General features: G+C 39.3%; 1 protein-coding gene across 2 annotated transcripts in view; it reads right to left on the bottom strand.

Moving 5' to 3' along the window:
- LOC113814456 (beta-1,3-galactosyltransferase brn) overlaps positions 1-12,500 on the bottom strand; it is a 61,102-nt gene that overhangs the window by 12,900 nt on the left and 35,702 nt on the right. The window contains exons 1-2 of one of the 2 annotated variants that reach the window (XM_070130072.1): positions 10,057-10,078; positions 7,099-7,441 (exon numbers count right to left, since the gene is read on the bottom strand). The exons of the other annotated variant lie outside the window; for it this stretch is intronic. Coding sequence (XP_069986173.1) covers positions 7,099-7,152 — 54 coding nt within the window. The 5' untranslated portion in view covers positions 7,153-7,441; positions 10,057-10,078. Of the gene's footprint in view, positions 1-7,098; positions 7,442-10,056; positions 10,079-12,500 lie in introns of those variants that run through there. 2 annotated transcript variants of the gene reach the window in all.

Here is a 12,500-nt window from a genome sequence, read left to right as displayed (position 1 = left end):
ATACACATACACACACACACGCACACACACACACACACACACACACACACACACACACACACACACACACACACACACACACACACACACACACACACACATATATATATGTGGTTGGAGTAGCATTTTGATTTTATGCCTTGTATTGACAGTTTAACTGAACACAAGTGACAAGATATGAGGAAAATCAGACCACTCCATTTTTTCTGTATTTAACAAGAAAAACTATTGTCAAGTGATGCCTTATGAAGGCAAAGAATCTTGGGTATTCTGGACCATGTTTGTCCAATTCAAAAATATTTTAGGGGATTATGGAATAATTGTGATTGTACATTTTCTAAAGTAGGCCACAAATTTAAGTTTTTTTCTTCTTTATTTACTTTTTTATCCCCCCCCCCCAATCTCTTCCCTTGTTGTCATGGAGGGGGAGGGGGAGGGGGCTTAGGAGGTGAGGACTGTGATGCAATGCTTGGGATCTCCCCTACCTGGACCTCAGCCCTCAACTCGACAAATTCTGAACGGTCTTTTTCACCTCCTGCTTTTTCGTTTCCATTCCTTCTCCAACCCCTTCTACTATCCACTTCCTAAAGTGTAAGAGCCGTGCTGAAAGGATGAAAGGCTGATTTTGTGCCAGTCCTGAATGGCCTGAGGGAGCCATGGGCACGGTATTCCATTTTGTCTAGCCCTTACCCCTCAATGGGACCCTGAGGGGTGGACTGTTTCTCTCCCCAACATAGTCTAGACCTACCATGGTCAGTAATGAAGACGTTATACCCTTGTTATGGGCAGTGAGGTTTGCCCCTTCATCAAATAACCCCACCAATTCAAACTCTCCCGGTTCCTCGACCCCAGGCTCTTCTTTGATCATGACTCTGAATACTACAACTATTACTGACTCCTCAATGCCTACTAGTATTTTATCCACCCAAGTCAAGACTCAATCTCCAGGAGACATTCCTGCTTTCCTAACATTTTCAACTTCATCGCCTCTACCCCCACAACCTTCATCAATCAACCCATTCTCCCTTATTACTACTTTATAGCCGTATTGTCCACCTCTCCATAATACTACATCCCTCAACGCAACTTTCTCTTCCACACGTCCCCGTCCTTTCACCACCCCTATCTCTACAAATATCTTAATTAAATACCCTATTTAGCCCAGCCAAATAGGACCAATTTTTTTTCATCTTCCCTACAGCTCCTTATTCTGACAAAACACTTCTCTCAGCAATGTCTCCACAGACAAGTAGGCAAAGTCTTTTCCTGTAGCCGATCCGATCGTTCTCATCTCGTCACAGTTACATCCCAAACCGAAGATATAGCATTATCAAATCATAAGTGATCACTATGGTAACCCCGTTCCTGCAGAACCTCATCCAACCCTCAATACTTGTAGCGAAACTGTCCATCTCCCCAGCAAAGTGCCCAATTTATAACAAATATTGGTCAGATTGTGGAGAAGACTTCTTCGCCTGCCTCACGGGCTATGATGTAATATCAGTACAGTGCTACTCCATTCCTCCAAGACATCATCGTAAGAACATCCTCCCCGTCAATGTTAAAATTGTTGGCGTTTAGGGACATCCTGCCAAACACTGCAGTTCCATATTTCGATGTTCTCTGTGCGCCCAACCTGGTCATAACCGAGCAAACTGCTCTGTACAGTCACGTCCATGTGCTAGCTGCGGCGTACCCCATAATGTATTTTATGAGAATGTTTACAATGATGGCTCCAAATGCACCGGTGCTAGTTTCGCAATAACCTTCCCAACTCGCACTTTCAAATACACCATCCCACCTGAATCTAGTATCCTTACTACAGAACAGTACGCTCTTCTTTTTGCTTTAAAAACATATGCTCACCCCCGTCCTCCTCTCACTATTTTTACAGACTCCCGTAACTCATTAACTCTGATAAAGTCTATGCACTCGACCAATGCCCATGTCTGTAAGATCCAGAACTGGTTGTTCGACCTATCCACACGCCATAAATCCATCAGATTTTGCTGGGTGCCCAACCATGTTGGAATTCTCGGCAATGAACAGGCAAATACCTTACACCCATTATCACACCAACCACTTTTTTCACGCACACCAGTTACAGACTTTTCCCCCCACTTTCAGACCCTGTATACCCGATGGCAATCTTTCTGGTCAAGTCTCCGCACTAAGAAATTACATACTGTAAAACTATCAATCTCCTCTTGGTCAGCTCCACTTCATCGGAGCAGACATTCGGAGACGGCTCTCGCACGCTTAGAAGTATTGGCCATACCCGTTTAAAACACTTCCATCTGATGTCACGTTCTGATCCGTCCCTATGTTACCTATGTTATGTCCCTCTTTCAGTTCCACATATTCTGTTGTCCTGTCCACGCTGCTGCTTGAACCCTACCTCTGCTTCCCCCCACCTGTCCTCCCTTTACCGACCTCCCAACCCATCTGAACTCCATACTTTCTGCATTGACAACCTGTTCTCCTTTCTCAGACGCATACATATCCTTCATTTGATCTACTTCCTCTACCTAACCCGACATTAACCCATTAATCCATCAACTCCTTTACCCTATTACTCTAGATAGTCGACGTATAGCAATTAACTACTAACCCAACCACCATTCATTATACCTTCCTATAGTCCTACATGACCTTAGATGTCTAGTACATTTATTTTGCTTTTAACATTAACCATTCTTTTTAAGATATTGTAAACATGATATAACACCATTTAGAAAGTCTAGCAGAGCATTGCAGCCTTGTTTCAGCATCCCAAGCAAAATCATAATTTTGGGAAGTTATTATATGATCTGCTCTTTTATATCCTTGTAAGTTAATTCAGAGAGAATACAGTACCTTCGTCAGCAGTCTTATTTTGGCAAATGGTTTCAGTGGCCACCAGACCCCTTCTAAAAAGACGTGGCAGTGTGTCAGCCATCAATCACCCAGCCCCAAGACATATGCAACACGATATACCATCAGAGGTAGATAGCCTGTTTCTTGAGCTCTCTACATAAACAGGTAGCACTGTCTACCAGCAGAGTTCAGGCAAGTCAAGAAGGCAAGTCAAGGAACTCTTGCCAATACTCGCTTAAACTTCGCAATTCAAGTACTGAGTCAGTACGTCAAAATAAAGAATTCAAATAGATATGCAGTATATCTATGATTTTTTTTATGTCAAACTCTAGGGTATCAAAATCCCGTCAAAAGCCCCACATTGCAAATTGCATGGTACCTAAATCTCCATTCAAAAAGGATTTGGTACCCATACAAAACCATAGATACTTTGTCACTATGTCATTTTGTTCAGTGAGAGATACCTCCATCGGGGAAAGCTTCCCTAAAGCAGCTTGCAAAGTCATGGGGATATCAATAGAACAAATTAATATGTTTATGTTTATCCTTACACATTATGCCAAGCATCCATAACTGGCCCATCTACCGTCTTTGACATTAGCCTAGTAACTCTATCCCTTGCCTGAAGGTCTTTATTAACATGAACTTTTGCCAATGATCCAACCAAATCAGAGAACCACCGCTCCAAGATAATGAAGCAGGATAATCAAAAATTTACATCCGGGAAGTCCTGCATGTTCCACAAGCATTATACTGATTGGCGTGCTCAGTAGAATAAAAAATGAACATATAAAAACATAAAATATTTCAGGAAGCCTCATTCACGCAACAATCACAAGTGAGCAATGCAATTCTCAAGATACCGTAGCATATTACAGGGTGGATCTCAAGAATCGCGGAGCATCTTCATACATATTACATCATTATGGATCAATATTAACTATTAACTAAGAACTATTGCTAAAAGAAACATTCTATGATATTAAATCATACTTAAATAAACAATATTTTTTCATCAATAAAAATCAATCTAGTAGATAGATCGTTTGTAGCACAAGATTGGAAAACAAAACAAATGATACGATACCTCAAATCCATGCGGAAGTGAGAAAAATGGCGGGAAAACGTTACTGATGATAAGGCCATTTGATAGTTTCCTGTAACATCTGTGTGTGTATGTATGTGTGTGTGTGTGCGTGCGTGCGTGTGTGTGTGTGTGTGTGTGTGTGTGTGTGTGTGTGTGTGTGTGTGTGTGTGTGTGTGTGTGTGTGTGTGTGTGTGTGTGTGTGTGTGTGTGTGTGTGTGTGTGTGTGTGTGTGTGTGTGTGTGTGTGTGTGTGTGTGTGTGTGTGTGTGTGTGTGGGTGGGTGGGTGGGTGGGTGGGTGGGTGCGTGCGTGCGTGCGTGCGTGCGTGCGTGTGAGAGAGAGAGAGAGAGAGAGCGGAACTCCATTGTTAGAACACAGATCTCGGTGCTGTCGGATTTCCTTCCAAGTTGATCTTTTAATTAACTATGGATATCCGTCCCCTTGAAAAAGTTGATTGTGATGTCGCACGGACGCGATGTGCCAACATCAGCATGAAACAATATTTTTATTAACGTAATATTTTAGTTTTCTCCTGTATCTCTATGGTGACAAAATAATGGTAATTCCTTGTCAATTCCTGAACCGCAGAATTCTTATTGGATGTACCCATGAACAAACTCGAAAGTTTTGAATTTATCCGTTTTTTCAGACCTACTCTCAAGATAATCAACACCATTTCTAGAGCTACCACGGATACACTTCATACCCTATTAGAAGACAAGATAGTCTATCACTAGTTCCCTTAAGGTGCTGTCACACTAGCACTTTTTCCGTCAATTTTTTGACAATTTTATTTAACATAAATACAAGCATTCTCGAATATAGCTTTTGATTTGACTTTGCTTGGCTGAAAAAGTTGACGGAAAGGTTTTCAGACGGAAACGATCATTATCGTCTGACTGGAAAATCGACAATTCGCTCAAAAATGGACAAAATTTCAGAAAATTGTCAAAAAAATTGACGGAAAAAGTGCTAGTAAGACAGCACCTTTAAAGGGGGTCTACTATTTATCTGCGCAGGCCTCTGTTATTGTTTATCCAAGATCAGAAAACAGTTTATAGTTAAACTTTTTAATAAACTTTTTAGTAGTTAAACTAATCCATAACCCCTGAGGATGTCTGCAACTAGATTTAATTACTGCAACAACGGTAAAAGTTATCATTCTTGCATTTAATGGCTGAAACAGTCCTTATCATCAATTTTGTTTGTTTATTCAAAACAGGATTCGAAGCATCTTCAGCCGTGTCTCGGACTGTGCAGAGATTCCCACGAGACCAAGCAAATGGCGGACAATGTGTAACAACAAAGAAATTCAGAGAGCTATGTACAGTGTACTCACTTGTTTTGCCTTCTTCATTACGTTTTAGGATATCATATAACTTGCGGTCATGCGAATCCATGCATGCACAGGCGTAAATAAAGTCGTTTCAATTGCATGGTACAGTCTCTGTGCTTTATATATTATTTCTGTTGGTTGGTTTGATTCGATTTGATTTTCTCTCTCTCTCTCTCTCTCTCTCTCTCTCTCTCTCTCTCTCTCTCTCTCTCTCTCTCTCTCTCTTTCTCTTTCTTTCTTTCTCTCTCTCCTTCTCCCCTCTCCTCCCCCCCATCTCTCTCTCTTCCCCTCTCTCTTTCTCTCTCTCTCTCTCTCTCTTCCCCTCTACCTTTCACTTTCTCTCTCTTCCCCTCTCTCTCTTTCTTCCTCTCTCTCTCTCTCTCTCTCTCTCTCTCTCTCTCTCTCTCTCTCTCTCTCTCTCTCTCTCTCTCTCTCTCTCTCTCTCTCTCTCTCTCTCTCTCTCTCTCTCTCTCTCTCTCTCTCTCTCACCTTCCCTTTCTCTCCTGCTCCCCTTCCCTCTCCCTCTCATTCTCTCTCTCTCTCTCTCTCCCTCCACCCCCCCCTCTCTTTCTCTCTCTCTCTCTCTCTCTCTCTCTCTCTCTCTCTCTCTCTCTCTCTCTCTCTCTCTCTCTCTCTCTCTCTCTCTCTCTCTCTCTCTCTCTCTCTGATAATGACATGGTGATGATGATAAAAATGATATTGTTAATATTAATTAAAATGATACTAAATATAAAGATAATGATAATAGTAATAATGATAATAATAATGTTAATAATTTCAATAATGATAATGATAATAATAACAATAACGATGATAATATTAAGAATAGAATTAAGAATAAGCATTATGATGGTAATGATAATAATAATGATGGTGATAACAGTGATAATGATAGTGGTAAAAATGATAAAGATAATAATAGTTCTGTAACTAAACGTATTCAGAGAGTGCATACCTCCGCCAAGGCAATATGGTTATTGATCCAATAGAAATATTCACACTTGATGAATTACATCAAAATCACCTCTTATTCAAGTACACTGGTGACGTCTGTAAACATATTAATAATAGTTATCACTATTGTCTTTGTAATAGGGGTAACTGAAGCTGTAATAGGGGTAACTGAAGCTGTAATAGGGGTAACTGAAGCTGTAATAGGGGTAACTGAAGCTGTAATAGGGGTAACTGAAGCTGTAATAGGGGTAACTGAAGCTGTAATAGGGGTAACTGAAGCTGTAATAGGGGTAACTGAAGCTGTAATAGGGGTAACTGAAGCTGTAATAGGGGTAACTGATGCAATCATTAAAAAAATCCTGGATACCGGATCATGATTCGGATCATTACAAAAATTTAATGGGATCTAAGTTAAGCTAAGACACACCTCTGTTCAAAAAAAAAATTCATGACTGAGTTATCCTGCCAACGGCCAAACAAACAAACTAACGCTACCAAAGACATAACAATAATTATCATAATGAAAATGATAGCAATACTAATACTAAAGAATAAAAATGATAAAGGTATTGATAATAATAATATTGATAATAATGATGATTATCATTATACCATAACAACAATAATAATAATATTAAGAAGGAAAATATAATTATGATAATAATACTATTACCACTACTACTAATTCTATTCATAATAAGATTAATGATAATAAGTACAAATAATAGTAGTGGAGGTAATCATAATAACAATCGCAATAACTGTAAAAACAAAAGATAAGTGAAACATTGATTGACGTCAAGAAATGGAATTACGAAGAGCAACTTAATGGCCTGTAATGTCTGAGAAAAAAATTCTTTACACCACCTGATGCAATTGCTTCCTGTCACAAGGCAATGCATGTCTATCCTGGCATGGCATGTCTGTCCTTGCGCTTACATATCAACGTCATATTAACCGTATTTTTTAAGTTGTTCTAACTGAACGTACTGCGCATTGAACTAAGGAATATGTGTTGGTTGGTCTTTGATTCTCGGTCATTTCCACCCACAACCAATCAGTCAATGTATGTTTTTATTTATCATATCAAGACGAAAACACATGTACTAAGGCATTTTCTATCGGTTGTATTTTATTCCACCCACAATCAATCAATCAATATGTTTTTATTTATCATATCAGGATGAAAACACATGTACTAAGGCATTTTCTATCGGTTGAAAGGAATTTATAAAATCCAGCGGCGGGGATGCTGTGTTTCCCCCGGGTCATGGGACTTCCCGAAGAGGAGATGGTTGGGGAGAGGCGGTGACTCACTGATGACGTCATACTACGGCAGGATTCTTCAGCGCTCGGGTCGCGAGCTCATGTTCAACGGGTCGCCGCTCAGTGATGATAATAATGATAATGATTATAATAATAATAACAATAACTGATAGTAATAATGATAATAATAACTGATAGTAATAAGAATAGCAATAAGGATAATAATGATAATAAATGATAATAGTGATAATAATAATGATAATAATAATAAATAACGATTATAGAAATAGACCAGGAGCCCGGGAGGGTCAGACCGGCTGTAAAGCATACCAATTTTCTTGCATATACAAATGAAACTAATTGCAAGTTAATGTTAAATAGATCCCTATGTACGTACCATTGGTTGTTTTTGGTACATAGGTATCTATTTAACATTAACTTGTGAGCTACCCTAGCCCAATTTTGAGGCGGGATACTAATAGGGTGTCTGGTACAGGTACTCCACCGAACAAAATGTCTGTCATTGGTTGTTTTTGGTGCATAGGCATGTAGTCAACATATTGCAATTAGTTTCATTTGGTGCGTGCTAGATCCACCCTAGCCCACTTTCATGAAGCCCCTAATTTTGTCTGTCTGACCGCCCCCCCCCCTATCCAAAATGTCTGGCAGATGCATGGTATGTGTTTAGGGACAGGTATCATCAAATCTGGGGTAATTTCAAATGGTACGCTTTTGGAGTAGCCTAGCTGATTTTTTGGGTGCCATTCATGTGGCTCTCCTGGCCACATCCGCCAGCACTGCCACGCCAGACGCCCGCATCCTGGAAACTTAAGTCATTAGGAATATTAGTATATGCAAGAAAATTGGTATGCTTTTCAGCCGGTCTGACCCCCCTCCCCCCCCGGGCTCCTGGTCTACTGATGAAGAATATTTGAAGGTCCGTCTAAACATGTGTAAACATTCATTTACCTTCATAAAAGTTTTTCTCGCTCCCCCCCTCTCTCTCCCTCTCCCTCTCTCTCTCTCTCTCTCTCTCTCTCTCTCTCTCTCTCTCTCTCTCTCTCTCTCTCTCTCTCTCTCTCTCTCTCTCTCTCTCTCTCTCTCCATATCCCTCTACACATACACACACACACGTTGTAACAGGAACAACGATGAGAAAAAAAAGAACACATACGTTGTTCCTGTTGCAATTTGTTTGTCATGAATTCCATACACACATACATCTGTGTGTGTGTGTGTGTGTGTGTGTGTGTGTGTGTGTGTGTGTGTGTGTGTGTGTGTGTGTGTGTGTGTGTGCGTGCGTGCGTGCGTGCGTGCGTGCGTGCGTGCGTGCGTGCGTGCGTGCGTGCGTACGTGCGTGCGTGTGTGTGTGTGTATGTGTGTGCATGTGTATGTGCAGGTATGAAGAGCATTTATCTTGTAATCATATATTTTTTTAAGGAAATAAATAACACGATAAGAGATATCGATATACACCAGAAGCATGGTGAAAAATCGTGCCTAGCCGTTACCACACAGGGAAGGACTCAAGGTTGACCCATTAAATAAACCGTTAAGCATTTTACGGTAATTCGACAAGAATTTACAGCAAAATAGGCTTCATGGGACAGTCACAGAGCTAAGGAGAGAGAGAGGGAGAGAGAGTAGAGAGAGAAAGAGAGAGAGAGAGAGAGAGAGAGAGAGAGAGAGAGAGAGAGAGAGAGAGAGAGAGAGAGAGAGTAGGCTTGGCCCATGTGTTGAACATGCAAGTCCAACAGGCATGGTGGTAGGTTACGTGAGGCGACAGTCTTCTATCTTGCTCTTTTTGGGCGAAAGAAGTACAATAGAATCAGTCTGACTGAGTATTAGTCTGTGATATGGCCTATGGTACTCTTGCTGAAAATAGCTTTTATTTAAGGTTAAACAAAAGGATAATCTGAAAAAATGCCTTTCTAGACCTCCGCTTAACATCTTTGTTCGTTATTTTCTTTTTATGTTAATTTTTTTTCTCCGGATTGCTCATCACTTACGTCACCGTCTCCGCTTCCTTATTTTTCTTTCTAGGTGGCACTTCATTTTCACTCTCAAACCAGCTGTTTCTCTTTGTTAATCTATAGTCTGAAAAAAGACACAAAGTCAACTCGGTTTCAGGCGAATCTTCCATGTCACTACCGACACTGCGTGAGTGAATGTGCAGATGATTTGCATATGAGTGCATGAGTGAATGTACGCTGAAGTGAACCTCATGTATTTTCGTCTGCACCCTCTGATGAAAAAAATAAAAAATAAAAAGATAAAAAAAAAACATTGATTGTGAGAGGGAGTGGGTGTGAATCAAAGACCAACCGACAGAAAATGCCTTAGTACAAGTGTTTTCGTCCTGATATGATAAATAAAAACATACATTGACTGATTGATTGTGGGTGGAAATGGCCGCGAATCAAAGACCAACCAACACATATTCCTTACTTCAATGCGCAGTACGTTCAGTGAGGGTGAGCCGCGCCTGCAGTCCCCATGGTTCACTCGCGAATTGACGCTAATTCCGTTACACGCACACGAATTTGCAAACGCACGCACATGCACACACAGAGACGCACATGTGTGTGTGAGAGAGAGAGAGAGAGAGAGAAGGGGGGAGGGGGGAAGGGAGAGCGAGAAAGAGATAGAGAGGGAGAGAGAAGGGGGGGAGGGGGGAAGGGAGAGCGAGAAAGAGATAGAGATAGAGAGAGAGAGAGAGAGAGAGAGAGAGAGAGAGAGAGAGAGAGAGAGAGAGAGAGAGAGAGAGAGAGAGAGAGAGAGAGAGAGAGAGAGAGGAAGGGAGAGAGAGAGAGAGAGAAGAGAGAGAGAGAGAGAGAGAGAGAGAGAGAGAGAGAGAGAGAGAGAGAGAGAGAGAGAGAGAGAGAGAGAGAGAGAGAGAGAGAGAGAGAGAGGGAGTGAGAGAGAGAGAGAGGGGCGGCAGACAAATAGACAAACAGAGATAGATAGACAGAGAACAGACAGACAGACAGATATATATATATATATAGAGAGAGAGAGAGAAAGACAGACAGATATATATATAGAGAGAGAGAGAGAAAGACAGACAGACAGAGAGTTTCTTCATCGTAAAAGAATGATCATGCAGTCACATCCTGCCAGGTGCGACGACCCACAACCACCAAAGATTACTCCACCAAATATGGCGTAAGACCCGCCATTTGCTCACCCTAATAACGCATTCTTGTTCATCTCACCATATTTATTCAAAATTAAAAAAAAGTAAAAAAAAAAAAATATTGTGGTTTTCTTACTTCATTTTTTCTTTCTTTCGCCTCCTCTTTCCCCCCTTTCTTCTATTTACTAATTATTACTTTGTCAGTCTCTTCCCGTCCCTCCACCATGTCAATCGTTCGACTTCAACTTGGAAAGAGAGTGATTATAAAAATAATTATCATACAAACTTGCAAATTCAAAAGACTTTTCTCATGCCGAACACGCCACGAAATGCATAAAAGACACTTAAAAATAACACTAAAAAATAACACGAATTGACAACAAAAATACCGTTGTGATATTTACATCACAGGCTATATATATTATATATATCCAGCAGATGAACAATATAAGTAGACGGATAGATAGATAAATGAATTGCATATAAACAAAGATAGGTGAATAATAGATAAATAAAGAGAGATAGATGGAACAATGTAAATAGATTGAGAGAGTGAGTTTCCTGTCAGTGACTACTCAATTAAATGATGAGCAGTCCTGTACTTAATTGTCTGTGTATGCTTTAAGTAACTCATTATAATCAGTGGTGGATTTAGAAGTTTCTTTAGGATTATAATGCTAATACTAATACTACTTCTATTATTACTAATAATAATGATAATGATAATAATGATTAATGATAATGCTAAAAATTATCATTATTATTGTAGTTATTTTCATAATCATTATTGCTTTACTGTTGTTTTATTATTATCGTTAGTATTATCATCATTATTACCATTACTCTTGTTACAACCCTCATCACTATCATCATAATCGTTATCATAAGTAATAGCAGTATTAGTAGAATTATTATCATTATCATTATTGTTATTTTCATTATCATCATCATTACTATTACTACTACTACAATTATTACCATTACTATTATTATCACTCTCATTATCATTAATACTAGGAGTTATTAATGTTATTATTATCACCATTAATATCATTTCCATCATCATTATTGTTATTATGATTTATATCATCATTTATCATTACTGCTATAATGGGCATTATCATTATCATTATCATTACTATTGTCATCATTTTTACTATTATTATCATGATTCATTATTATCATCACTATTTTTACTATTATTATCATGATTCATTATTATCATCACTATTTTTACTATTATTATCAGGATTCATTATTATCATCACTATTTTTACTGTCATCATTCTTATTATCATTATTGTTGTTACCATTAATATTATTGCTCTTGTTATCATTATCCTTATTATTGTTATCGATGTTATTATCATTACAATTATCCTTAATGTTACTATTGCCATAATCCTTTTCATCACAATTACCATACATTACCAATACTACTAATGCTATCATTATTACTATACTATCATTTATCATAGATAATATTACTCTTATCATCAATGTGACTACTTCATGATATTTCATTAATGTGTCTATTTCTGTCAAGGATATCGTTCCACACTTATCCGTCTGTGGTCGAAACGGATGCTGTACCTTCCTGTCGCAGTCCTCCTGTGTTTACATCACCTGAGGAAGCAGCCGATTTGCACGTACCACACCCAAGCCTGGTTAACCTAAGGAAACCAATTCTCCTGTTCGAGCAAGCCCTTTGTCTGGGCTGAAGCAAACATTTGGAGCGAGCATAACTCTCTCTCCAATAACCATTCCCCCCTTTCTGTGTGTTTGTGTGATTCTTTATTATGTATATTATCAATTATCACTATTTTACACCAAAATGAAATGACGATGTCAGTCGTCAGACAAGACG

Source organism: Penaeus vannamei, chromosome 14 (genome assembly GCF_042767895.1).
Source record: "Penaeus vannamei isolate JL-2024 chromosome 14, ASM4276789v1, whole genome shotgun sequence".
Classification (NCBI taxonomy): domain Eukaryota; kingdom Metazoa; phylum Arthropoda; class Malacostraca; order Decapoda; family Penaeidae; genus Penaeus; species Penaeus vannamei.
The sequence above is the reverse complement of the archived record's forward strand: the minus strand, read 5'-3'. Positions and strand labels throughout refer to the sequence as shown.